The sequence below is a fragment of the Cucumis melo genome, chromosome 1 (genome assembly GCF_025177605.1).
Source record: "Cucumis melo cultivar AY chromosome 1, USDA_Cmelo_AY_1.0, whole genome shotgun sequence".
Classification (NCBI taxonomy): domain Eukaryota; kingdom Viridiplantae; phylum Streptophyta; class Magnoliopsida; order Cucurbitales; family Cucurbitaceae; genus Cucumis; species Cucumis melo.
Genome location: NC_066857.1, coordinates 10475208 through 10503070, shown reverse-complemented (window position 1 = coordinate 10503070; position 27863 = coordinate 10475208). Strand labels below are relative to the sequence as shown.

The 27863-nt window shown below is 31.7% G+C and overlaps 1 protein-coding gene and 1 long non-coding RNA gene across 12 annotated transcripts; one reads left to right on the top strand and one right to left on the bottom strand.

Annotated features, from left to right (window-relative positions):
* Positions 1–12611: 12611 nt before the first annotated feature.
* LOC103501273 (uncharacterized) lies at positions 12612–20596 on the bottom strand. 6 transcript variants are annotated; one of them, XM_008464811.3, is made up of 11 exons: positions 20266–20596; positions 19268–19360; positions 18630–18754; positions 17532–18012; positions 17222–17450; positions 14532–15889; positions 14157–14236; positions 13936–14025; positions 13755–13828; positions 13454–13586; positions 12612–13042 (listed from the first exon to the last, which is right to left on the bottom strand). In XM_008464811.3, the coding sequence occupies exons 1-11, from the start codon at positions 20348–20350 to the stop codon at positions 12959–12961; spliced, it is 2832 nt and encodes a 943-aa protein (XP_008463033.1). In that variant the 5' UTR covers positions 20351–20596; the 3' UTR covers positions 12612–12958. The 6 variants fall into 6 exon arrangements, with proteins under 6 accessions (XP_008463033.1, XP_008463034.1, XP_050935210.1 ...); XM_008464812.3 differs by having other exon boundaries at positions 19268–19351; positions 20266–20539; XM_051079253.1 differs by having other exon boundaries at positions 18630–18825; positions 18926–19360; positions 20266–20322.
* Positions 20597–23897: 3301 nt separating this feature from the next.
* LOC127148095 (uncharacterized) lies at positions 23898–27566 on the top strand. 6 transcript variants are annotated; one of them, XR_007818730.1, is made up of 9 exons: positions 23898–24304; positions 24391–24450; positions 24844–24998; positions 26019–26078; positions 26328–26389; positions 26470–26530; positions 26617–26677; positions 26758–26881; positions 27135–27566. It is a non-coding gene; the product is annotated as an uncharacterized LOC127148095 (long non-coding RNA). The 6 variants fall into 6 exon arrangements; XR_007818727.1 differs by lacking the exon at positions 26019–26078 and having other exon boundaries at positions 23900–24304; XR_007818729.1 differs by lacking the exons at positions 24391–24450; positions 26019–26078 and having other exon boundaries at positions 23900–24304.
* Positions 27567–27863: the final 297 nt, after the last annotated feature.

Here is a 27863-nt window from a genome sequence, read left to right as displayed (position 1 = left end):
TGTTTTGAGTACATTTGATATCTGGGTACCAATTCAGTTACATTTTAAGTTTTAGCAAATGTAAAACAAAAAACGTATCTGTTGATAATCAGATTGATTCTCAATTCCTTTCTGTTGGGAAGTATTTTCTGAATTTCTTTATGGTTTGGGATTTGATAGTTGAGAGTAAATTTAAAGGAGGAAGAGAAGATTTTCTCTGCACACCATCACATTTGTATACTAATTGGAAAAGAAAAATCAACATATAAATTTAAATCTTGAACTTATTATTGGATAACTTTCATAATTTGTATCAATTTTCACAAACCCTAGACTTTGTAATATTCCACAACCAGAATTTAGAACCTTTTGTTTTATTCAAAAACTTAAAAGTCTGCATTTTCCTCAACAAAACTCTCTCTTCTAAACAATTTCATATCTGAAACTGTAAGTACATATATAAACAGATGGAGAAATAAGAGCTTCCTCGTTATTTAGAGGAGAGGGAGTGATAAACAATTTTTAAAAATGTTTAATTTTAACTCCAAAGTAGGAGTCATATTAATGGAAGAACAAAACTTGAATCTGTTCTTATTTTTTGATCATGAAACCCAACAAAAATTCACACAAAAACTCCACCTTGAAAATTGAAAAGTATTTTCAAAATTATAACTCGGATCATAGATAATAGAGTAACTTTTAAAAAAATAAAACATCCGACAAAATCAAGTATAATAAATTTTTTCTTTTTTTAGGTTTGTTCTATACAAACATAAATAATTAGTCAAATTTTTTTTATTTTTAAAAAAACCATTTTTTTTCTTACAAGTCATTATTATATAATCATGAAAAAACAAATCAAACTATATGATATTCACAAAAGCACTACTCTCGAAGGAGTACATTTGTATTTGGACTCTACCAATTGATATTTAAAAATAATATAATATAGTGCAAAGATTAGATAATTGCATATATAACACTAAGAAGCCGTTTGGGGGAAGGGTAGGGTTATGGGGGTTAGGGTTATGATAAACCTAGGATTATAATAAGATGTGTTTGGGGGAAGGGTTATGAAGAAAGTGTTATGATAAGATGTGTTTGGGGGAAGTGTTATGAAGGAATGATAATGTTGTGAAGAAGGATTGAGGAAAAATTGAAAAGGGATTAAGAAGTGTTGAAGAAGGGTTGAGGAAGGGTTAAGGAGTTAAAACTAGGGTTACATAACCCTTCCCCCAAACGGGAGTTGGATTACATAACCCTAACCCCCATAATCCAACCCTTCCCCCAAACGCCTCCTAAGTGTTGAGAAAAGATTAAAGAGGGCACGTCCAACCATTATTTCATACAATTCTTTCTAATCTTTTTACAATGAAAGCTATCTAATTAGTATAACTTTTTATTTACCACAATTACGAAGGTTTTCTTAAACTGAAAGTTTTTATTGATAACATCTATCAATTATTGCTATTTAATAGTTTTTATCAGATTTTTTTAAAATAATGTTATTTTAAAAAGTAATGTTAAAAATAGAATTATGAGTAAAATATTGTAAAAAATAGGATAGTAAAATCGTGGATCAGATCCACGACTAGGCGAACTCGTCTGCAGGGTTCGTGATTTAGCTGAATTGGCAATCGAAGTCGTGGACTCGTTCACGACTTTAATGAGTTGACCGTGTAGACCCCACACGTTTTCCTTTTTTCTTTACATATATATATATATATATATATATATATATATATATATATATTAAATATACTAATCTCTAAATTTCCATCCTAAAAATATATTTCCTTATTAAATTAATAATATCTTTTCATTTTAATTTAGTTATTTTCTTATTAACAAACTTCTTTATTCTTTTTTTCCTGTGTATATATATATTAAATCTCAAATTTCAAGTTTCCTTATTAAATTCACATTTCTTATTTTAATTTGATTATTTCTGGATCAAAATTATTCCCATCTTTTTCCTAATTTCCAATCTCTTTAAGAAGATATATATTAACATAATATAAGGTATATAATAATTAATATATAAACCATAACATATTTATATATTTGATAAATAGAATGTTTTAAATATTGTATATATCCTCGAACATTGAATATATTGTATATATTTTCAAACAAGTGTTACATATTGTTTGAATTATTCCATCTTATCGGGGATTCTTATAGTCAAATTTATACAAAATAAATCAATAAATGTGATTATTTTTAGATTTAATAAAACATAAATTAAAAATTATGGGATAAAGAAAAGATGGGATGAAGAAATATCAATGAAATATTAACTAAAAATCATGAAAATAGAAAGTTAGATGAATACAAAATAAATTGTTTGCATTTAAAATGATTTTGATGAATTAAATAGAAACATGGAAAGACCTACAATTAACAAAGAAAAAAATAACATGGAAAGACCTACATTTGTAATCGTATTAAATGCCATTTTCAACCTTAATGATGAATAATTTTAAATTCTAAAACTACATATCAACATGACTGGTATATGAGTTTTAAATTTAAAAAGAAAATATAATCAATTTTTTTTTATATATAATTATATATTTGATTAATTACATTTTTAAGAAATTAAACCATGATTTTCCTTTTTTTTTTAATGGAGGAAACTACCCTATTTTCGTTTCTTCATTCACCCATTATTTCTATCATTTCTTCACACACTATCTTATTTTTGTCATTATTTTCCAAAATGACTATATTTTGAAGATAGTCCTTATTATCAATTATAGCCATTGACTATAATGAAAAATAGATTTGACATTTTAAAAAACTTTACCTTTTAATGCTCAACATTTGCTATTTTTACATATATTTCATTCTTGTGCTATATTTTTAGTTTATTTTCTAATTTGTGTTAGTTTGCTATAATTTTCTTATATTTTCCTTTTCTAAAAGAAAAAAATCACTGCTAGACAATAAGTTTGTATCTATTTAATGCACGTCAACATTTCAAAAATGTCAATTATTTGTTCGTTAGAAGATGTACAATATATATCTTTAAATTTTTAATTTTGTGTTTAATAAGTTTTAAAAAGTGTCTTAGTCTTAGTCCATACCATTTAACTATTATTGATTTTTAACTTATTCACTAGCATTTCTCATTTTAAAAACATATTTTTATAGGGTTTTTTTAAGATTTGAAAAAAAAAACTATTTACCTTTCTTTGAAAAAATCGCTATTTTTGTTTTTTATTTTTGATAATGTTTTGTCGAGCGTGAAATTATAATTATTAATTAATAGCTTTATTTTCTTTCTTACTTAAAGAGAAAAGAAATAATTAAATTTGGAAAGTTATAAATATATAAATAAAGTGAAATGAAAGTAAGAGAACAATGAGGAAAATAGATGGTGTTGAATTTTTAAAGTTTGTGTGTAAGTAAGCCCTACTTCTAACTTATGTAACACATTCCATTCCCCACCCATAGTTCCAATTTGCAAACAAAGAAACTTTTTTTTTAAAAAAAAAAGAAAGAAAGAAAGAAAGAAAGAAAGAAAGAAAGAAAGAAAGAAAGAAAAGAAAAGAAAATGGTATTAATAGCTAAAAATAAACCAAAGGTTGTGAACAACGCAAACACCAAAAATCGAGGAGTTCACTACCAATGTCAAAATTTGCTTACATTTCTCAAACATTTCCTTTCTCCCATATCAACAATATTTTTCCCTTCAAACCACAAAAACCCAACACCAACAATCCCCAAATTTCACAAACCCTAACTATTCCATCTTTCTTCTAACTAAAATCTGATTCAATCCCCCATGGATAACAAAGCAGATCGCAAAGCTCCTAGGCCCAACGATAGAAACATTCCCAATCACAATCACAATCACAATCACCATCACAATCACCATCACTATCACAGAATGGCAATCACAGAGTTGAATTTAGCAGATCTTAAGCACAATAATCATCACCTCCTCGTCTCTCCCTCGCCACCCTCCACCGCCACCAAGACTCCCTCCTCTGCTAAAGCCAACTGTCTCTGTTCTCCAACCACTCACATTGGCTCCTTCCGTTGCCGGCACCACCGGCATGCTGGAATGATCCGCGGCGGCTCCGTTGGCTCTAATCTCTCCGATTTGGCTCGTAAACCTACCGAAATAATGGGACCTTTTTCGCCTTGACTTGCCTTTTTCCTTCTTTTCTGGAGGCGGCTTTGTTTTGTTTATTTGTTCCTTTGTGTTCCTGCTTCCTCTTCCAGTTGGTGATGCAAAAATGTGGGGAATGAATGGGGGATTTCGTCATTGATTTATTGATTTATTTTTGTGTTAGACATGGGGGATTTGCTTGTGTTTAATAATTAGCTTTGCTTCCATGCTCCTTGCCCACTTATTTTACATCTTCAATGGAATATTTTATTTTTATGCTAACCTCATTTTATATTTATAGATATGTATTCAAATAGACCTCAACCCTTTCAAATCCTGAGAAGTAGGATTAATATGATAATTAATGGAATCTCTCATATCAAATCATATCTCATAAATAAAATATGAATCATGCAACCCAAGGTTTCAACTTTATATTTTATTTCAATTTTAAATGACATTTAATTTTTTCAACTAAAATCCTATGAAAGTCATTTATTAAAAATTCAAATTCAAATTATCCATTTCCTTTTTTTAGATATTTATATCATTTAACATTCATTCAAATCAATTTGAATTTATTTTAAGAATTCAAATTAAAACCAATTTTAAATATTTTAGGACTTTAATAAAATTGTATTTAAAATAACAAACTTCAATTAAAATTGGTTGAAAATTCATTTATAAAAACTGTGAACTAAAGTTTAAAAAAAATTAGAATTTCAAATTGAGAAAAAAAAAAAACTATGGTTATGAATAGCACAAGAAATAAAACTATTTACAAAATATAGTAAAAATTTTAAAGGTTAATTTTTATACATATGACAAACTACAAAAATATTTATGACTCGTATAACAAAATTTTTGAAGTTAGTCACTTTTTAAATGTTTCAGGTTTACCTTCCGTTTTTCTTCCCCTTCTCGTTGTGATTTTTTTCTATCGTCTTTCTTTCTATTTTTTTCGTTGTGATTTCTTCCCATCATATTTATTCTTTTCTTTTTACATCATTTAGATTTGGATAACCAAATCTGATTTCTTTCTATCATGTTTCGCCTTTTTCTCATCTTTTTTTCTGCGATTTCATTCCATCGTCTTTCTTTTTTTCCTCTTCTTTTTTTATGTCATAACCAAATTTAAAAGATTATGTATAAAGAATCTTGAAAAAAATCGTTTAGATTGGAGTGCCTAAATCTAAACGATTGTGTAAAAAAAGTAAACGATCGTATACCAAAAGAATTTAAAAAAAAAATTGTTTAACCAAATTTAAACTATCGTGTACCAAAGAATCTTGAAAAGAATAAACGATTGGTGTAGCAAAAGAATCTTGAAAAAAATTGTTTAGTTAAATCTAAACGATCGTGTACCAAATTTTGAAAAACAATCGTTTAAATTTGGGGTAGCCAAATCTAAAGGACCAAAGGTAATGTACTAAACAATAGTCAAATCTAAATGATCGTGTACCTAATATATTACGCGTATTGTTGACGACATGGTTGACGGGGCATTTTTTATATTCTCTATTGTGGGCCAGGCTTTTTTCATTTTCGGAATCGATCTATACAGTGTAAATATTTTGTCGTTTTGTTATATTTTTTAAAAGATCCCAATTTTAAATGGACTATAGAAAGTTTGATGAATTTTGCTATATTTTATAAATAGTTTCAATATTTTACCTTTTTAAAAAAAATGTCCAAAAAATAAACAAAATAAAGGCTTAAAACCATATTGATATTGGATTTTTTTTAGCTTCTACTTGAGATCAAATTAAATGGAAGTTGAATTTAATTGAAAAAATCAAATTAAAAAAAAAAGTTATATCTAATTAAGAAAAGTTGAGATTGAAACTTTTTTTAAAAATTCAATAGAAGTTTTACATGGAAAATCGAATTAAAAATAAATTTAAATTATTTTCTTCTCAATCAAATCAAACTAAAATGTCATTTAATTATAGGGTTTTTAAAAAATATAACAAACTGGCAAAATATTTACACCGTACATAATACTTTTGAAAATGGAAAAGTCCCATAGGCCCACGATGGGAAATACAAAACATGCTCCAATCAACATACGATTAATCGGCCACACACGCGCGTGTAAATTTTCTTATAAACTATCATGATACGTGATTGTGTAGGACATGAAACAAGATCATCTAGGAAATTAATGATACACAATCATGTAAGTAGTTTCAACACTTGCCACACGTGCATGTGTAGTTCTTCTTCTAAACAATCATGATACGCAATCGTGTAAGGAATGATGTACGATCGTGTAGGACATGAAACACGATCATCTAGGAAATTAATGATACACAATCATGTAAGTAGTTTCAACACTGGCCACACGTGCATGTGTAGTTCTTCTTCTAAACAATCATGATACGCAATCGTGTAAGAAATGATGTACGATCGTGTAGGACATGATACACGATTGTGTAGTTCTTTCTGATGTTAGGAAAAATGCTTTGTATAATTCTTCTAAACAATCATGATATGCGATCTTGTAGGAAATGATACACGATCGTGTAGTTCTTTTTAACGATGGAAAAATGTTTCGTGTAATTCTTCTTCTAAACGATCATGATATGTGATCGTATAGGAAATGATATACGATCGTGTAGTTTTTTTAACGATAAAAAAAATATTTCAAATCTAAACGATCGTTTATATCATATCAAAGCGATATTTAAACGATCTTGATATTCTACAAGATGAGCTATAAGAAAGAAAGAGAAGATGAAGAAAGAAAGAAAAAGAAGATGAATCTTGGAGGTATTTTATTTGTTATAGGTTCGAGTAGTTACTGCGTATGAGATTTTTTGAGTCAATATCGATCTAGGAAGAAGGTACATTACAACTAATTTTTATAGGGCTTTCGATTAGGCATGAATGAGCGTACAAACGAGACCACTAGGCTAGACCACAAGTTAGCGAGCTGATTGAGTGATTTAGGTCTCTACCTTCTCGTTCTAGATCTGCTCCTTTTAACCTCGAGTCTGAGTTTTTTTGAAATCAAGGAAAATCAATGTCATTTACCAATAGACTTTCTTTGGGAATGAACTAGTCGTGGAAGAAAGAAGTGAAATAAGGTCGAAAGATCGACAAGCTTTAAGTGTATTATGATTTCACTATTGACTTTGAAGTACATAAATCGCTTTTGATTATGTTGGGATTCTCCGTTCAACCAGAGGTTCTTGAATGAGAAAGATCTAGAACAAAAGGTCCTTACTTATTTATAGGGTTCAAGAGTCACAACAATCAAAAAGGGCTCCCTCGTGAGCTCGAGCCTGACCCCTCTTTTTAGGGTGGGCAGTTTACCTTTGAAAAAACGAGGAATTCATTTCCTGTCTGATGCTTGACCCCAGACTTTCTTCTTTTCTCGTTTTGGAAATGGTTTCCATCCATATCGGGTTTCTCCATAAATCGCAGCGTATACGAGACTATATTTTAATTGAAACGTCAATAAATAGATCTATTAGGCATGACAATTTACCCAATCTTTCCATGTATTTCTCATAAGAAAGAGGAGCAAGCACTTCTTAAGCAAGAACAAGAGCTTAAATTGGGATTAAGAATGATAAACTAAGCCGTGAAACTTCTATTTCTCATTCATCTTTCTCAAAGAACTAGGTACGGATCCTAATAAGGGTCTCGAAGCATTTTTTTAATAGGAAAAAGGGAATGAACAATAAGTACGGAAAGCAAAATGGATGGAAGTCTTGCTGAGGTTGAAAGGGAGGTGCAGTTGATTGACTTAATAGACTAATAGAGTGATTGATGAGGTGCGTCCTCCCTTTATTCTCCTCTTGCTTAGATCTCATCTAACTCTGGGAAGTTTGTCCTAAGAAAACTAATCCTGTGCACGAGTCGCTTCATTAACTTTTGAGTCTGATGTATGATGGTCTTAAGTGTTAATTAACTTAATTTAAGTCTTGACTGCAAGGATGAGGAAGTTAGGGTCTTAAGTGTGAGTTAAAGGTCTTGCCGAAGACTTCTAAGAGAGTCAGCCTGGTGCAGAACAACTTCCCATGGAGCAATGTGAGTCTTGAGTCAGACTTCGTTATTAGTTCATGGAACCTAAACTAAGAGACATACACATCACCAGTTGAAATCAATGAAAGGGAAATGGTACAAACCCACCTGTCTAACCTAAGTCGGGAACATCACTCATAGGCCCACCTATCCGTTCTTTCATTCCATTTGTCTCAAAGGTAGAAAAAGGAAGCGCGAACATATAGGATACCGACTTAATAGGAAGGAATCAGATCATCTCATATCTCGTCTCGAATAAGGCTAGGTTGCAAAAGTACTATTCCCATCCAAAATGGAAGTATATAACTCTGTCTAGAGACACATCCATTGGAATTATTGTTAATGATAAGTGTGAGTTTGTGTTCCAGATATTGATTCATATTTACAATTTCGTAGAGTTTATTTTATACCAGTTTTGTAATTATTTTATTTTTGTAATTTATTTTAGGAGATGTTAGACACTAATATATTAGTTCTATTTTATTTTATATTCTATTCAATGTTGTTTTTCTGATTTTACTCGATACTTCATTTTACAAAATAAATAAAGGGTGGAAAGTCAGAGAGAAAATGTGAGAGATTTAAGTTTTAGAGGAAAAAAACAAAATTAGTTTTAAATTTGGATTTATTTGATTCAAGTGTGTTAATTATGTTTCTTTGTTGGTATAAAAAATTTATAAAATAAATTAACAAGATTTCTTGTTATTTATCAATTTAATTAATTATATGATGAATTTAGAGTCTAATCATCTAAATATAGAAAATTATTTCATCATTTTGTTAAAAAGTTAACAAAATTCTAATGGTAGGACCAAAGTAAGTTTTTTTTTCAAAAGTTGAATATCAAAACAAACGCTTATAAGGACCAAAATAGAATAAAATACAAAGTTTAGGAACTAAAATAGGATCTTAATCTAGTTTTAATTTTTGTTGTCCATAACTATTCCCCGAGTAAAAACTAAATTAAAATAAATTTAAAATTCATTTATAAAGATTCGATTAACTAATTAGCTCACAGAGATTGGAGACAAAAGATTAATATTAACTAGATTTTAAAATGGAAGTTTAAAAAGACTTTCAACTAGAATAGTGTAAATTGTAATATGATATTAAACAATAAAACTTTCTTTCTAATATATTTCATAAAAGTCCTAAATGGGCTAAATTTTTTTACAAAAGACTGGGCCAATTTACCTTGTTACTTAAAGTTCATTAATGTAAACGAAAAAAATTGAAAAAGGAGGTTTTAGAGACGTTGAACGCGTGAAAATGGGGGACTATTTGCACGTCTATGGAAATTTCATTATATCTAGCGAAAACTACCAATATTTTTCAAAAATGCTCCCAATCGTTGACCGTCTTCAATTCCGAGCTCACAATAGGGTTTTTCTTCGTCGTCTCTAGCAGCACCTTTGCTCTACCCCGGGTGTAAACCATTTTCCATCACTGTGTTGCAAAGCCATCTTCGATTACGGTTAGTCTATTTTTTAACTTCGTATATCAAATAAAATGGGGTACATTTGCTAGAGATCATATTTCTTTTCAGTCTGGAATCGTCTTCTTCAGACTATTTTATTTGAAAAATGAGACTGAAGAAGTATTTAGGGTTTATTAACAATATTGATTTGTTGTGTGAAATTGATAGATGTAAAGTGTTGGTTTACTCTTAAAACTACAAATTAAGTAATGCATGTTGTATATATTAATTTGTTCTGAATTTTCGAATCTTAAAATGAAACTTTGAAAAGAAACAAGAAATGTTTGACTATGATGTTTTTGAAGTTCAGTTATGTTTGCACTTAAACATGGATGTTGTTTCTATAAAAATCATAATATCGTAAATGGTAGTTTATATTGTATATTAATCTGTATATGCAGTTGAAAAAAATGGTACGTAGAAGCGAAAGATGCTTAGGATCAAGGATGAAACATATTAAATCGAATAAGGATGATCCAATTCTGATTGACGATACAGAGGTATATTTTAAAGTTTCTGAAGATGTATTTTGAAATGGTATAAATTGTTAAACAAGATATATGTATATACGTATATATATATGGTATGAGGAAGAAAGATATGAAGAAGCAATTCAATACGAACCACTGCAAACTATATATCAAGACAATGATGAACAAGAATTAAGAGAACCTACAAGCACACAAATTGTGCTGTACCAAAATCAGAAATTTGTGAAAACCAGATGTTGTATTTAAAAGGGGTCTTTTCAAAAATATAAAAAAGCGGCAAAGTATTTACATTGTATACACAATTCCGAAAATGGAAAAAGCCCAAAGGCCCAACGTGTAAAATACCAAAAATGTCCCATTAACAATGCGCGTAATATATTTGGTAACGCGATTTGGTACACGATCGTTTAGATTTGACTATTGTTTAGTACACAATCGTTTAGATTTGTTTTTTCGATTCTATCGTTTAATTTCTTATACAATCGTTTAATTAATTGGGTTACACAATCATTTAGATTTTGCTACCATAAATATAAACCATTTTTTTCTTCAAAATTTGGTATACAATCGTTTAGATTTGGTTACACAATTGTTTAGATTTTGGGTTCTAAATCTAAAAGATTTTTTCTGGTATACAATCGTTTAGATTTGGCTACACGATCGTTTAGATTTGGAATCAAATCTAAACGATATTTTTTCAAAATTTGGTAAATAATCGTTTAGATTTAGTTACACGATCGTTTAGATTTGATTACACGATTGTTTAGATTTGGCAACGATTTTTTTTTTCAAAATTTGGTATAAACGATTTTTTTAATATTCCTATTCTTTATACACAATCTTTTAGTTTTTGTTACTCTAATTTAAATGTCTAACCAATTTTTTCAAGATTCTTATACACAATCAAATTTTGTTACCTAATCTAAACGTAAAAAAAGAAAAGAAGAAAGACGATACGATGCATGTAGTGAATGAAAAAAAAAGGAAAAAGAAGAAAGAGAAAGAAAGACATACACACATCTAAAAAAAAGAGAGAGAAAAACAATAAAGACGATAGAAAGAAAAAGATTTGGTTACCCAAATCTAAAAATTCAAAAAATTAAAAAAAAAAAAAGATGGAAGAAATCGCAAAGAGTACAGAGGAAGACGATAAAAAATAGCAGAGAGGAGAAAAAGATGGAAGGGCAAACCTAGAATATTTAAAAAATGACTAACTTTATGGGATTTGTTACCGGACCGTAAATATTTCGCTAGTTTGTTATATTTAAGAAAGTTTCCCTATTTAAAACATTGGAGGCAAAGATGCCAACATATGACAAAGGGGAACAGTCAGAACTAGTGAGTATATTAGAAATTTACTAAAGTATCTATTACATCTGATATGTGCCGATGCTTTTATTATATTTGTTTGTAGATGAATGAAGGAGAAACATCATATGACGTACCACTTAACGATTCAGCAGAGTCTAATGAGGTGTACTTATGTTTAGTATGGATTAAAAATGGTTTATTATACTAATGATGAACTCTTAATTGTACGTTAATGGTATTTTGTTTTTTGCATGACAATACACCCATTGCGAAAAGAAGATTGTTCGAATCTGTGTTGAAAGGGACAGGGAAGGCAAGTGAAACTGAAAAATGTACGTGTCATATCAATTTTATTTAACTGTATTTCTTTTTAAGAAACTAACGTTACATTAATATAACATTTAAAGAGAGAGAGTCGTTAAAGGAAAGGAAGAGAAGAAGGATCATACTAAGAAGCTTAAAAAAGTGATAAGAAACTAGAGATGGAAAAAGAAAACAAAAAATGTGAAGAAATGAGAAATGACATTAAACAAAAAGATATATAAAATATATGTATATAATATTTTTAAACATTAAACTACACTTTTTTTTTACTGAAAAATGTCATTAATATCCTTTTAGAAATCTATTGAGGAGAAAAAAAAGAGGAAAAAAGCATTGACATAGAGGATATCTATGAGGTTATGTTATTGAAATATACTTAATGTAATATGATGTGATATTCTCTTAGAAATTATGTTTGTAAGGTGCACTATTGTTCCTACAAAGAAAGGATACATAAACTAAACCTTTACGCAGGAGTAGAGGTCAATAAGAATATAAAAAGGAAACCAAATACTTCAGAATTAGACGCATTTAGAAAATCGTCAATGGAATGGCTTGAGCTCCCTCTCCTCCCAATTTGTACTATTTTGTTTATCCTCCCCTTTGTGTATACTATTATCTCTCCCCCATTTATGTAAACTTTCCTATTAATTTCCATGGGAAGCAAAAGTTTGGAGTTCAAGTTTAATAGGTATTTTCAAACGGTGAAATGAGAGAAGATTGATAAAGGTAGAGAGAAATGGGGGAAAGGAGGGAGGGAAGAATTTGTTAGAGAATAAATAAAAATAACAAATAAATAATAAATGAATAACAATAAATCAAAGCTATTAAAAAAGTTAAATAAATAAAATTTAAAAAGGAATCAAAGTCCAGTATCTACAATAACATTAATAATACTATTAGAGGAACCAAATGTTGGGTAATGGAGTCAACTGAAATTTAGCAACAAAAAAAAAACGTAACATGAGGAGCCTACACATTTTACGGCAAACAAACTATCAGAGAGGGGCAGATGACAAATTTGATTGAACAATCATCAATCAGCAAAATTGTAGACTTTGTCATTTTCCTCTCCTTGTCATTTTCCTCTCCTCAATATCACTACTCTTGTCAAGTTAGCATACTGGTGAAAACTATACAATACCAACACACCTATTTCACATTACATCTTATCCCTCAGCTCCCTCCAAAAGAAAAAAACTAAACTAAAAGATAAATGTTGGTTCACTTGCTTGGTTTCATCCACGACGTTTCTGAGGTGTTAACATTACCATAATACACCTGTTTCGACGACTCATCCCAATATGCCTGTAAAATGTGATGTTTCAAAAAGAATACCCAGATTAGTATCGGTTTCTACTAAAGCAGGTACAAGATTATAGGCAACAAAGTTGATAAATGATTCAGATTATCATGCATATTACGAAATTAAAAAGGAAGCCTGGCATCAAATTATTTGAACTCGGAATGTTTTTACTGCTTCTTCAGAAGTTTAAACCATGAGAAGTTAAGTCTTGCAGTTCTTATTTTTGTTTCATCGTTGAAGACTCATTTCAATGGAAAGTCTTGTTTCCTTATCGGGAAAAAAACATAAATTATTGTACAAGAGGCCTCTGAAAACATACAATGCTCTGTTAAAATTTCCATCACAAGGGACTTAAGGGCCATCAACTCTAACTTGTAATTACCGTTCATCATCATTTGCATAATGGAATTTACCTGCCATCCTGAGGGGAGATCTTTTGAGATTTCTGCCAAGTCAGGCTGCTGGTTTCCATCTGTGGGTGCTTCAACAGGGGATTGAGTAACTTCACTTGATGATTGAGCTCTCCTTCGCTTTACCCGCTCGCGCCTACAAAATGTAATAAGCAAAACTTAGAACAGTGAAGTCCAAAAGGACCTTGAATTCCAAGTAGTTTGGTTTGCACAATGAGAAAGTAAAAAGTACGGTGAAAATACGATGGTTTAAGAAGACAAAAAGTCTGAATAAAGGAAAGATACATAAATTTAAGCTTCATACCAATCGCTCCCAAGAGGCTGAAAGTTGGCATTTTCTTTTGCATCGCCACTGGCAATCTGCTGTGCATGCCATTCCTGCATCATAAGCATTGGAATTTGGTAAGAACCCAGAGCTCAGATGTAGGGCACTGTAGCCCTTTATTTCAAAATTTAATCATCAAATTTGTTCAGTATTGTATTACTTTTATTTCCCTTTCTCGTTTCCTCTCTAGAATCTCATAAGCATTTTCTGGTTCTTCCTCATCTTCGAGTTCTTCTTTTGCTGCTTTCCACTGATAAATCAAAATGTAGAAATAGAAAATATCCATCAGGCAACAAATATAGATTTTTGTGACATTCCAGACAGAAAGACGACAAGGGAGCATCAGGTAATATATCTATGAAAGCCAAATGGGACGAGTACCTTGTCCAACAAACTTGAAACTTTCTTATTTGATCTCAAGGAGGGAGCGACTGTAACTGTCCGCTTTTTGCTGCGCAGGGCTGTCAAGAAGAAGAATTAGAGCAGATGCCATATTGGGAACTTTTCAGGTGAGGTGTAAGATTATAGCATGAGCATCTCAGTAGAAAGATTATAGCATGAACACCAAGAGACCTATCAAAATTAACAAACTGTAGTCTGCACCCAAAAAATGCTGTCAAATCCTAGGCCACAGAATAGACAATATGTTTTCCAGCCACCCCTAGTCCCAACCTATTTTGAGGAAGCTAGATAAACATTTAGCTCATATTTAGCTCCTTACAAAAATATCATGATTAGATTCTACGTAAGTATCACCTTTTGGTTGAACCTTGGAAACTGCGGATGCATTAGCAACAGAGGAAGAATCAGTAACAGCTTTATTTGTTGGCAGAACATCATTAGTTGGGGAACCTGAAGTTGATGCTCGGAAAGAGGCTGTTGTGGTCTCTCCACGTCTCTTGTCAATTTCATCCGCAGCGGAAGCATTATTCATATTTGCTGCATCAGAAGATCCATATTGAACAGAGGAAGAAGGATGCAAACTTGCAGATGAGGAATCAACATGCAACTGCGAAGGCTCTGTTGTACTAAAGATGGGAAGAGTGGCTGTTGCATTTTGAAGAATACCATAACCTTCAGGCAAAACACCATTTACAACTATGGAAGCAGAATCAGTATGCGAATTCGGAACTGGCTCATAGTAAAATGGTGCTTGAGCCAAAACAACGTTACATGCTTCCGGATGTCCATAGAAGTCTGCAGTAGGGACAACTTCAGGGGCAGGATGTGCATAATACTTAATACTAGAATCAGGGTAGGACACTCGATACGGTTCGGTGTAACAAAGAGGCTGCCCAAGTTGGGTATAAGATGGAGCCATAGGATATAATGGCTCAGCTGGCTCATCAGGTGGGGGTGGAGAAACATCTTCATTATCAGGTGGTGGTGGGGGAATCCATTCCTCATCCGGTGGTGGTGGCGGTGGTGCTATAGAGCCATCCTCTGATAACATGTATGCATATCCAGAGGAAAGATTTGGATGGACTGGTGGATCTGGCTGAAGCGGTTGCTCCAAGAAAGTTGCACACGAGTCTGACGTACCAGCCATCATCAAGTTACCTGCAGAACTAGCATCTTCAACTTCCATATCCACCTCCATGTCGACATCTTCCACAGAATGTACACCACTCTTGGAAGCCATTTCATCGGTTGCAACTTCACTTGCATGCTCAGTCACAACTGTAGAGTTTCCTAACTGGTCAATGGCTTTAGATGGTGAAACATTTTCTCCATTTGCAATGATAGTTACATGGCATTGGTCCTCTTGGAGTTTCAAAGAAGCAGAATCAGTAGGCAAATGAGAATGCTCCAAAGCAGAGACACCACTGTTTGCCACTCTCTCTACTTCAGACTCAACATTTGACCTTTCCTGAAATGTCTCCACTCTTACAATCTTTGGACTATCAGTAGTCTTGGCTTCATCCAATTGGGATGATACAGCAGCAGACTGATAAATTTCTTTATTAACGTCTTCTTCAATCTGTTTAAGCTTCCTTGCTGAGTGTTCCCAAAATGGAACCAACGATGTCTTATAGGGCATCAGTGACATAAAATCTGAAAGTCTAACCTGAGTTTCCAATATGTACTTAGATGTCCATTCATGACCTCCAGACCTGAAGTTAATAACTATACCATTAGTACAAGAATGTGACAATCGGTTTTGGGCATTGCCCATTATCATTCTATTAATGAAATGCTTCTGCGTTCTCTAAAAAAAAAAAAAAAGTGATAACGGAGGACCATGTCAATTTCTCTATGCTAACTTTGACCCTTGAAATGCCAGTAATATTTCTATCTTACATCTCCAACTCAGTCGTGTCAAAATTGTCGTGACAGTGATTAATGTTCTATCAAAATAATTTTACTTCTACTATAAACATAAGTCAAGATTGCTCATAAAATTGAAAAAAGAAGATGATAACACTTATCCCACCACAAATAAAATGAAAAGTATTTTGTTTAGCAATACTGTATTAGACTTTTGGGAAGAAAAACTAATGCTTTAGACGGGTAACATTAGAAAAGTTCAACTGTTATTGATATTGAATTTTCTCAAATAAAATCTTGTGCGAAGTTACTTGTAGTCCTGTAGTGTAGATTATACCTCACATAAAATGATAGTACAAGAAGTAAGAAGGAGATGCAGGAACTATTATTAAGAGCAATTACATCACTGCCCAAGTTTAAAGGTTTAAGTTTTCTAGGGTTTCCTGGTGCATTTGGTTCCTCTTCTCGGCCATCTCCTTGTGGAAAGATGTCATCCCAAAAAACCTTCATAATCAAGAAAAAGCAGACCAAGAAGATGAGGCAGACAGGCTCCTTCCTCACTGGACTCGATGGAGAACTGATAACCCATAAGGTAGTGTGCCAAGCATAGGCACTAGCACCATATAATGCTCAGTTTCTGATGGAAAACAAGTAGGTTTTTTTCTGGTTAAGCGATTGTTAGATGTTTCGGAGACTTTTAAATTGTTAGGATTCATTTATTTTCATTGTTTCCAAGAGTACTTTGTTTCTTTTTTCTTTTCTTTTCTTTTTTTAATATAAAAATTAACATTAAAATTAAATAAAAAGCTAATACAATTAGTAACAGCATGAAGCTTTTAGAAATTAGAAACATAAATAAATGAAGTCTCCAAGCAGAATTAAGAAAAGAGAGATGTATATTCAATAGAGGAAAGAAATCATCATAATATTACTTGATAGTGGATTAACATGAATATGAGTTTCTATTTTATCAATTAATTTTAATTCCCTCCAACCAACATAATGTACCAGAAAACATAAATTTCAATCAAATGTACAAAAGAAGCCCCGATGATTATTTCCCCAAGGCTAACAAGCCAAAAAGAAATTTGACCTAGGAGAAGAAGCTGAACATCATTTAAACAATAAACAGATGCAAACAGCAAATATTTAATTTAGGCGAAAAAGTAGAATCTTACTTTTGTAATGATTTCAATTTCTCAAACAAGCTCGCACTACGGGTCAGAAGATGGGAAGGAAGATCCAACCCTGATGATTTTAGTTCTTCATTAGTCACTGTGTAATCAACATAGATCTCAGAAGCAGCTTTTGTTATATTCACATCATTTGAACAGGTACTTAAGGCAGCATAGCTTTGGTCAACCTCAGAACCCTGACTTGCAGTTACTGGAACACTATTATTGTAACCTTCAAGTTGATTATTCAATTTAGGCCCATATTACATCAAAATTTAACAATTCCAAAACATTGTAATTTACAGAAACTCACCTGTGCTTTCTGCTGAAAAAGCACCTAACTTCCCACCATTAGTTAAACCAGATTCCTGTTTAAATACTGTAACATTCTCGGGAAATTGAGTAGGAGATGTTTTAATATCAGTGGTCGATTGAGTAGGTTGAGCCTGAGTCAAAACAACATCGGGTACTTCCCATGAAGTTTCCCCAGTTTCAACATTCCAGTAATAATAATTATGGCTCTCCTCATGCATAACAATCCTCCACCCTGAAATAACATCCCCTGAGACTTGTACATTAGATGTGGTTGGTACAGATGTTTGAAACAGATCACTTTCCTTGCTTAAACATCCTAAGCTGTTAGTGTTAGTTTTTGCTTCATCTTTACTCTCCATGTTCTCAGAAATTTCAACAGAACCTCGTTCTGATTCTTCCTGAACAGTCTTTTCAGCAATGAGATCTTCACCAACATTTGTATCCATATTCTCACATCCCTCAGTAGCAACTGCAGCAACCTAAAATTAAGGATATCGGTGAGGCAGAATATTATTGAGAATATGCATAAAAGTTATTACATGAATTTTATTAACGTGCATAAAAGTTTTTACATGAACTTTATTAACATGCATAAAAGTTTTTACACCAGGGAAACGGGCAAGTCAAGTTTACTAGAAAAAGATGGTGAGGCTCATCTGTTAAAAACATATGTAAATGCCTTATGAGTGCATTTAAATCTTGTTTCAAATTGGGATCAAACCCGAATTCTCATTTTCAAGGTTTTTCCAACGGGAATATTTTCAGATTAACTTGGGTGTTCACAATTTCTAAACTTTGTCTCAATTACCGTATGAAACAGGCACAATAACCATCTAAGCAATATATGTCTCAGTACTTGCAGAAGTATTTCGTAATAATCATTTGTCACATGAATCAGGTTTCAACCTCACATTTTATTGGAATTTAAGGTATAACTGATACATTTTCAGGGAGCGGGGGTGGGAGGGGACTTGAATCACTAATAAATCCACTAGCACAAGAGCTTAGCTAGAAATCAATGAATATAGAATATCAAATCATGTTTATTAAGTGTAATCCTGATTATCATTTCAAGCAATAAATGAAAGAAAAACACCTCATCATTGCGCTCAGGTAACAAATCATCTTGTCCATCCTGATCTGAATTTTTATTCAAGTCGCCATCGATGTCATCATCACTATATTGCTCAAGTAACAGCAAGGGATTTTGGGTTTGGTGACCTGAAAATAAAAACACTTCCACATCAAATATATCCAAAACCATATCTCTTAGCAGCATGTCAAATAATTCCCTGGAAAAATCATGAATATTGAGGTGTTAGAAACATAAAAATTTCAAAATTAAAGCAGTAAAATTCAACATAAACATTGAAGATGTTTCATCACATCCACCTGTTACACATCCAAGGACAAACGTCAGTGCCAAGCAAAAATGAAAGACAGAGACATACGAACCGATGAAATATTTTCCCTGTCGAAATCTCCAAAATGCCTCGATGATATCAAAAAGGGCATAATGATTGAGAGTCATTCACATGTTCATTGTGGTAGGGGCCCCGACCAGATCTGATAATTGGTGTCCCAAAGACCACTGTCACCCTATAGACTGAAAACAAATTCTTGGGGCAAAAAACACAAAGTCTTGTACATATAGTTTGAAATATCCACCATTATAATGTGAAGCACTCATATCCCCTTTACATAGTCCTTTTGAAGAACACTGATAGAACCCACCTGAAGAGGATGCTGATTTAGGTAACTTGATTGTCTGTCTTGTATCAATATCCCCTCCAACTTCTTCATGTCCATCAGAGCCATCTAAATCTCCTAGACAACGAATATCACATCCACCATTAAAATAAAGCCACTTATTTCTATATTAATAATCTCAGAATGATAACTCCAAAATTGCATGAGGCTGCAACAATATCATGCATTACAGAACAACTAATATAAAGAGAATTATCCCTAATCCTAGAAAGAATTTGGATAAAATGCCAATAGAAACTAAATTAAATTTCTTTGATGTATAATATATATATATCCTTACCACTTTAGCAATCATCGAGACATGCTGACCACAACAAACTGAATATCTAGATGCAAAACATTTTTATCATTGAAGAAGACTAGATATACCCAAAAGTAAAAGAATTTAAAGAAGCAACCGGGATCAACAATAGGGATGTAATGCATTCATTACAACATCAAGTTAACCAAATTAGCTATCATGGTCCAGACTAACATTGCATTAATCACAACACAAAGTCAATGAAGCCCTATATGTGAAACACACAAAAAGACCACAGTGAGGTTAGCACAGCGCATCTCTCCATCTCTTCCCTTCGGGGTAGAAGGTTCAATCCCCCATCCCGATTGTTTTCACATAACATTCAAACTAGTCCCCCCTGCCTAAGCAACCAAGAACCATTAATTCCAAATAGAAATAAAAAAAAAACAAAAAAAGGAAAAAAACCCCAACTCGATAAGATAAGAAAAGAAACCACCAGGAGCTCAAAACTCTCCGCTTCCATTACAAAATAAACAGATGGAAAAGGGGAAATAGAAACTAAAACAAACCCACATACAGAAAGAAACAATCCACAAAACACAACAAAATCGTGCAACAAACAAATAAAAACACATATCGACAGTCGCAATTATACAGAACCGTTAAAAATGACATATATAAATCAAAGGGGGAACACCCAGAAAAAAAAACGAAAAAATACCAGAGGGCTCGGCGAAAAGATCGAGTTTGACACGTCGACCGACGTTGCTGAGAGCTGCAAGGCGACGCTCTCGTCTCTTTCCCATAGCAAGAAGAAGAAACAGAAAGTGAAGGGATAGACTGGATTGTTAGGATGAATTTAGGGATCCGCTGGATTGAATCTGTAAAATTCTTGCCCTTGGCAAAGTCGGTTTTGCCACCAAAGATGAAGACGCCGTTGATTTATGGTTCGAGGACTTTGTACCAATTGGGTCTTAGATTCTAAGTCGAAATCCAAATCTAATGGTTGAGGTTTTATAGATTTTAGGTCACTTCTCAACTTTTGCTAATTTTCGATAGCAAATATAGATTTTAAAATTGTTATTATTCGTAAAGATATAGAAGCACCAAAATATTTGCCGCAGTCTAACAAAATTAGTAACTCATTCATTCTCTTCTTTCTTCTTTGCTATTTATTTATCTTTTACGGACTTCTTTAATTTTTCCTTCAAATTTTTTTCTTTCTATATTTATTCATCCTCTTTTTCTTTCTTTTTTCCTTTCTTCATCTTCTCTTTTTTTTCTTCCAAACTCCTTTTCTAAAATATCAAGATGTTTAAATATTGTTTTGATATGATCCAAATGATAGTTTATTTAGTCAACACGATAATTTAGCAAGATCAACAAATCATTTAGATTTGAAGCCATTTTCTCTCCATTTAAAATCAACGTATGATCTAAACGATCACTTATCTAGTCAACAGGATCCTTTAGATCTAACGATCACTTATCTAGTCAACACGATCCTTTAGCATGGTCAACATGATCATTTAATATTTGAAGTCATTTTTCCATCATTTAAAGAGAACTACAAGATTATGTGAATATCGCGTGGATATGATCTAAACGGTCGCTTACCTAGTTAATACGGTTTTAAAGCATTTTTTCCATGTTTAAAAAGAACTACACGATTGTGTGTATGGATACGATATAAACGATCGCATATAGCATGGTAAACAATTTAAAGCCTTTTTTCCATCGTTTAAAGAGAACTACATGATGTAAATGATCGCATACCATAGTTAACATGATCGTTTAGTGTGGTCAACACAATCATTTAGCTTTGAAACATTTTTTTATAGTTAAAAAGAAATACACAATCATGTTAATACTACCTACACAATCGTCTAATATTTTCTACATGAATACATATCATGATCATTCAGAAAAAAATTACACACGTGTGTGTGGTTGATTAATCCTATATTGATTGAAGTAGTTTTGGTATTTTCTATTGTAAGGTAGTTTTGGTATTTTTTATCGTAGGTTTGTGGATTTCTTCCGTTTTCAATTTTTTTTAATGTAAGTATTTCGTCCTCTTTTTTATATTTTTTTAAAAAATCCCTTTTAAATTTTTATTTTTAAGAAGAGTTTAAACAATCATAAATTAACAAATTCCATAAACAATCTTGTTTAACTTTTAAAATTAATAAATATTTAAATTTCACAACCAACTATGAAACTATTATTATATTATATCTAAAATGTATATTTTATTTAAAAAAATTTCAACCGTCAGTTTAAAACGAGTTCAATAAATAGAAGGTAATTAACCGACCTAATAAAAGTCAAAGTCAAACGTAAGATAACAACCAACTAAAATACAAACAAAATACATGATTACAAAATTTTCACATAAAAATGAATGTATAACTAAACAAAAGGAATAAAAACATTAAATAAATATATATCATAATCGGGAGTCTTTTTAAGAAGTGGCAAAATATTTACATTAAATAATTTTGAAAATATAAAAAGCCTATGGCCTACAATGGAAAATAGAAAAAATACTCCGTGATTAATTGACATCCAATGGGCATATGATATTTGCTAAACGATTGTGTAGATTTGACTATTATTTCTTACCCGATATTTGATCGTTTAGATTTGAGATTTTCAAGATTTTTTGATACACGATTGTCTATATTTGACTTTTTACACGATCATTTATATTTAATTGTTTAAATTTGGATAGCTAAATCTAAAGGATTTTTTTCAAGATTTTTTGGTACGCCATCGTTTAGATTTGGTACATGATCATTTATATTTGGTACACGACCATTTACATTTGATCGTTTAAACTTGGGTAGTCAAATCTCAATGATTTTTTTGTATACGATTGTTTAAGTTTAGCTATCCAATATCCCAACGATTTTTTTTTCACGATCTTTTATATTTGTCACACGATCTTAAATGGTACACGATCTTGAACGAAATAACAATTTGAAAAAAAAATAATTAAAAAAATAGATATTTTATATTTATTTCACGATCTTGAACCAAATACAGTTTGGAAAAAAATAAAAGAGAAATTGTAGAAGAAGAGAAAAATAGGACGAAAAAGAAAAAAAATTGTAGAAGGATATGGAAAGGTAGGACAAACAAAACATTTAAAAAAATTAAGAAAAGAAAAAAAAGCAATAAAAAGAAAAAAAAAAGACATCAAGGAAGAGAAGAAAGACTATAAAAAGGAAACGCAAAATTGAAATATTTAAAAAAAATGTTCAATTTTATGAGTTTTTCTATTTTGTCACTAAGCAGTAAATATTTTACCGAATTATTATATTTATGAAAATTAACCTAATATTTACCTAAAATTTGAAATTACATCTACCTTCCCTTCACATTAATTAATTTTATAGAGATGTGGCAAATGGACCATATCAAAGACGAGGACTGTAGTAGAAGACCTGTGATGAGCCTAATGAAAACGAAGAGAAGAAAATACATATATAGGAGAAAATAAATATTTAGAAAAGTACCTAACCAAATATGGTATATTTCATACATGACTCCGATTTTTTGGTTTTTTTAAAAAATATATATTTACCTTCTAATTAAAAAATCACTTAAAGATAAAATTTATTACACATGATTCTTTCAAGAAAGTGTAAATTTTTTTTGGTCAATTTTTCTATGTTTGACCATTTTCCTAGAATATATTTATTTAAACAATTTATATATAAGCTTCATATCCAAGTGTCCAACGAAATCTCAAGGCAAATTTACTACAACAATTTTTTTAATTATCTTTCTTTAAAAAAAAAGAAAAGAAAAGAAAAGAAACTCACCTTGATCTAGAAAATACATTGCTATGTTGATGACATTAGAAACCTATTGACAAAAGCAACCGATACAACAGATATACGAAAAATGATTGAGAACATCTTCAAATGGAGAATGAAAACATCATTATGAAAATCTTTCGATAAACATTAATATTCTAAAAATTAAGAGAGATGAGACAGAAAAGTAGAAAAGTTTGTATTTGTTATTAGAATATTTTGGTAATTATGATGTGAAAGAATGTGTGTGTATGAATTGATGCGATTTTGCAAATACAAAGTGATGCATCAAAATATATGATATTGTTTGTTATAATATCATAGGTCTAGAAGAAATATGACATTTCATGTCAGTGGGAAAAAATGAACATGGATCTTTAATGTCGATTTTTAAAATGCGGATCTTTAATGTCGGTTTTAAACCGACATCAAAGATGAAGGTAAAATGTCGGTTTTAAATCGACATTAAAGGCAACTTTCTTTAAAAACGACATCAAAGGTATATTATTATAAATACTAAATGGAAAATAGTTAGGTTAGAATTTTCAATTTCACACCTCACTTTAGGGTTCAAGTTCATGCAGCTTCTACCATCTCTTTGACTCACCCTCTTGTCTCGGCCTCTCGTCTTATGCCATCGTCGGCGTTCAATTGTCTCCCCTTCTCAATCTTCGGTTGTCTCTCCTTCTCAGAAGTCTCTTTCTCATAAATCTCTCAATCTTCGATCGTCTCTCCTTCTTAGAAGTCTTCGATTGTCGCTCGGGAGACTCGCTCATCTCACGCCATCGTTGGCATTCAATCATCCCTCCTCACTCTTTGACCATCTCTCCTTGCAAGTTTATTTAGCTCATAACTGAAACATTTTTTTTCAAGTTTCTTGGATTTTCAGTTGTTCGAATTTCTTTTAACAATAGTTGGAAGTTCAAAACTGGGAAGGTGCGCCAAATTATTTAATTCATCTAATTGTTTTACATTGCTACCTTCTTTGTCTTCCACTTGGTCTAATTTTGCAAATTGTGAAGAACAATCTAGGGGAGCTGGTAAGAGAAAAGACTTCTGGTTCTCAGTTTGGTGGAGAGTGGGTAATTGTTCTTTAAAATAATTTATATTCTTTTATATATATATTACATGCTACTTATATTGTTTAGATGGCAGCAAAGTGTTGAAAGGTTTTATGAAAATAGTATTTGGTTTTCGTCATTTGCCCAACCAGCAATGTGGGGGCATCCTTTGTAATGAATTTTTGGTTTTAATAAGCTTCTAAGCCAGAAAAGTGATGGAAAATTGCCAAAAATAGGTTAAAAAAGAGGGTTAAATGACTTTTGGGATAACTTTTCAAAAGGAAGAGTTTTAGGACAATTTAGGTGTGAATGGACAAAAATGCCTTCATTAAATTTCTCTTCCTCTTTTCCTTTCCCTCTTCCACGTTCGCTTTCCCTTCTCTCCACAATTGATTTCTCTTATCTTTCGCGTAGAGTTCCCTTTCCCTTCTCTTTTGCGTAGAACACTTGAAGATACTCCGGCCATTCGTCGCTTGCCCTTCATCGCTTGCCCTTCGTCGGTCGTCCAGTGCATTTCGTCGCTCCTCTTCGAACCATTCAATCAACTTCGAGCGTTTTCTCTTATTTCGGTGAGTTTCATCTCTAACTCATTTTCAATTTATTTGCTGTAAATGTTCTGTTGGGATATTTGTTGCTAGTTTCATCCGTAAATGTCTGGTTTTTGGAATGAACTTATTTGCTGTAAATTAGTTTAGTCAAAGTTTGGTTTAGGTTTTTAGAAAGTTCAATGAGTAGTGAAAAATGAATTAAAGTAGAGGATTTAGTTGGGTCAAATAGAGGAGTAAACAATAGGAATAGAAGGAATAGAAGTTTTTTTTTAATCTACATTGCTTTCTATCAGGCACGTTCCAAATTTTCACTATTTATAATCAAAATCAAATTGGTATACCTCCTAATCCATTTAAAGTTATTTTTGCATCTTTAGTAAGTCTCTTAGGCCCTCACGCTTGTAGGATTTGTTGCAGGATTTGGTTTATTCCTTATTTTTCATGACTCTAATTGGATTTGTGTTTTTTTTCTTTCTAATTTCTAAATTGTTGGGTTTGGCCTTGTTCCTTCTGTTATCGACTCTTTTTTGTTCCTCTTAGAGCGTTGATGCATATTTCCAAGTCCTAAAGATTGATGGTAGCTTGTATGTTATATTCAACCTTCTCTGTGACTCATAATTTTAATGAAAATGTTTGTTTTATTTATACAATAAAAAATCAATAAAACAATCAGATTTAGATATTTTTCTAATTACCATCGTGGCCTTTGTTTAAATGAACACACACTTCATATAAATCTACACATTTTTCTTCCGAATGCTAAATTTAGCAGTAGTAGGAATTTTCCATCTTGCTGTATCTTAAAGACTTCAATTCAGTAATGCTTTTGTTGCTCTGTAGAATCTAATATGTATATGCAATGTGCTTCAAATGCCCATTCAAGTGTTCAACATTTTCTTTAATAAGAGACTATGAACATTCGTTATTGTCTTTTTTATGCAGGCATATTCATTTTCTCTATCCATTATGCTTTCTGATTGAATGAATAACCTTGATCTTTATAATAAAAAAGTATTTATTGTTTCTTGACTAATGTGATAGATCAGGGAGGCTATTCTATTTGCTTTAGCTTCTTTGGCAGAATAGTTGATTGAAGTAGAGGTTAGAGCAATCATTAACGATTTTATCATTCAGTTCTTGCATTAGTCGTTTTATATAAGTGCCATTTTTAAATTGTATTTTTAATTCATGAGAATATTTTGTTCTTAGAGGTCTGTATTTTGGGTGGAAATATGTATTTTTTTTTCTTGATTTGCATTACAAAAGAATTCACTTTACTCCCATGTTATGTCAATTGACTTATCTAAATACTTGCTAAATTTTAAACATTATACTTTTACAACCTTCTAGAGTGACAAGAGTTGGGTTGGGAAGTTTTTTAGGGAAAACATTGACCGAAGACATGTCTATAGGTAATTTTGCTTGCCTCTACCTGCTTTTGAATTGCTAAAACTTTTGTAAATAAATTATTACATCAACCTTTTTTCCGTAGGTCCTCATGACTGTCCCTTCTTTTATGTATATTAACATCAGTTGCCAAGTTCTCCTCTATGGTAACACATGCTCATTTCTTGTGTTTGGATTGTATTCTTTTCTACTCCCCCCTCCTTGCCTCACAATAGTATTTTTATATTGGCAGATTAGGAGTGACCTTATTAATCAGTTCCTTCAGAAGCTGTGAAGGCTCTTGGCGTGGACGTGTAAGTGTGTCTAAATTTTATTGTATCTTTTAACTGGTCAATTGTGAAATAATCTTTATTGTTTCAATATCTTTTGGCAGACCACCTCCTGTGAAAGCTGGTGCCTGCAGGGCACTTTCCGAGCTCCTACCTGAAGCAAACAAAGAAATCATTGGGTCTGAAATGATGTTTTTGTTTTCATCACCTGGAAATCTTCTCAATGGGGTACTTGGTTATGGAAATCAAGGAGGCTAATTTTTCATAAAATACAATATATCAATTAATGCTTTCACACAACTTTCACTTCCGGCGTTTTGTTTATTCATTCTCTCATTCTCTCTGTTGAACGATCTTATTCTCTGTAAAACCTTTAAACGTGATGGTATATGCAACATATCATCACTTGTTGCTTTACTTGTTTTTTCTTTCTCTATGCGTTTTAATGGACTAAATGATTTGTTTTTTTTTTTTTTTGTAGTGAAAGCATTGAATGTGATCAAGGCTTGTCTTGGCCGGAGAGTGGTATTCTTGGGTTGGTGATGATTTGTATGGTGACAGTGATCTACCTCCTTGGTCTGGTGTTTTTCTTCTTCCTTCCCCCCAGCTATGGTTCTTGTGGTGATGGAGATTAAATGGTTGATTTCGTTATTGTTTGTAGAATGATTGAAGTCATATGGTGTTGAAAGAAACTATCTGTAGATAGTCTGGTGATCGAGTAGAAAGCTAAGCCATCACTGAAGGTTTTAAAGATTATGGAGGTGTTTAGGATTTCTTATTTAAGCCTCGTATTAGGATTTTGTTTCATGTACTGTTGTAGAATGTATATATAAACATAATATTAAGACTTCATTTTGTGTATACAAATGTAAAAGACATATTATAATTTTTAAAATAATATTACTTTTATTGATCTGTTGGAGTGAGAAAAAATATTTATCTATATGGACCCAATGTTGATTTATAAAAAGTAGAAAATAATGCAATAATTAAATAAAAATAAATTTGTTAAAATAGACCCAAAACAAAGCTTTAATGTGGGTTTTAAATTGACATTATTGAGATCTATCTATAATGCCAGTTATAAACCAACATTGTTGGCCTCTTTAATGTTGGTTTCAAAATGACATTAAAGCCCAATCAACATTAAAGGACTTCGATAACACTAAATCGACATGAAAGTCCTTTAATATCAGTTTTAAACATGTAG

Bases quoted from the DNA above. Each gene is read 5' to 3' on its own strand.
- LOC103501273 (XM_008464811.3), bottom strand. From the start codon at position 20,350: ATGGGAAAGAGACGAGAGCGTCGCCTTGCAGCTCTCAGCAACGTCGGT. The intron at 18,755-19,267 runs GTGGGTTCTATC...TTTTATTTTCAG, and splicing joins TAAATCAGCATCCTCTTCAG to GTCACCAAACCCAAAATCCC. The intron at 13,829-13,935 runs GTAATACAATAC...CTTATGATGCAG, and splicing joins AACGAGAAAGGGAAATAAAA to GAATGGCATGCACAGCAGAT.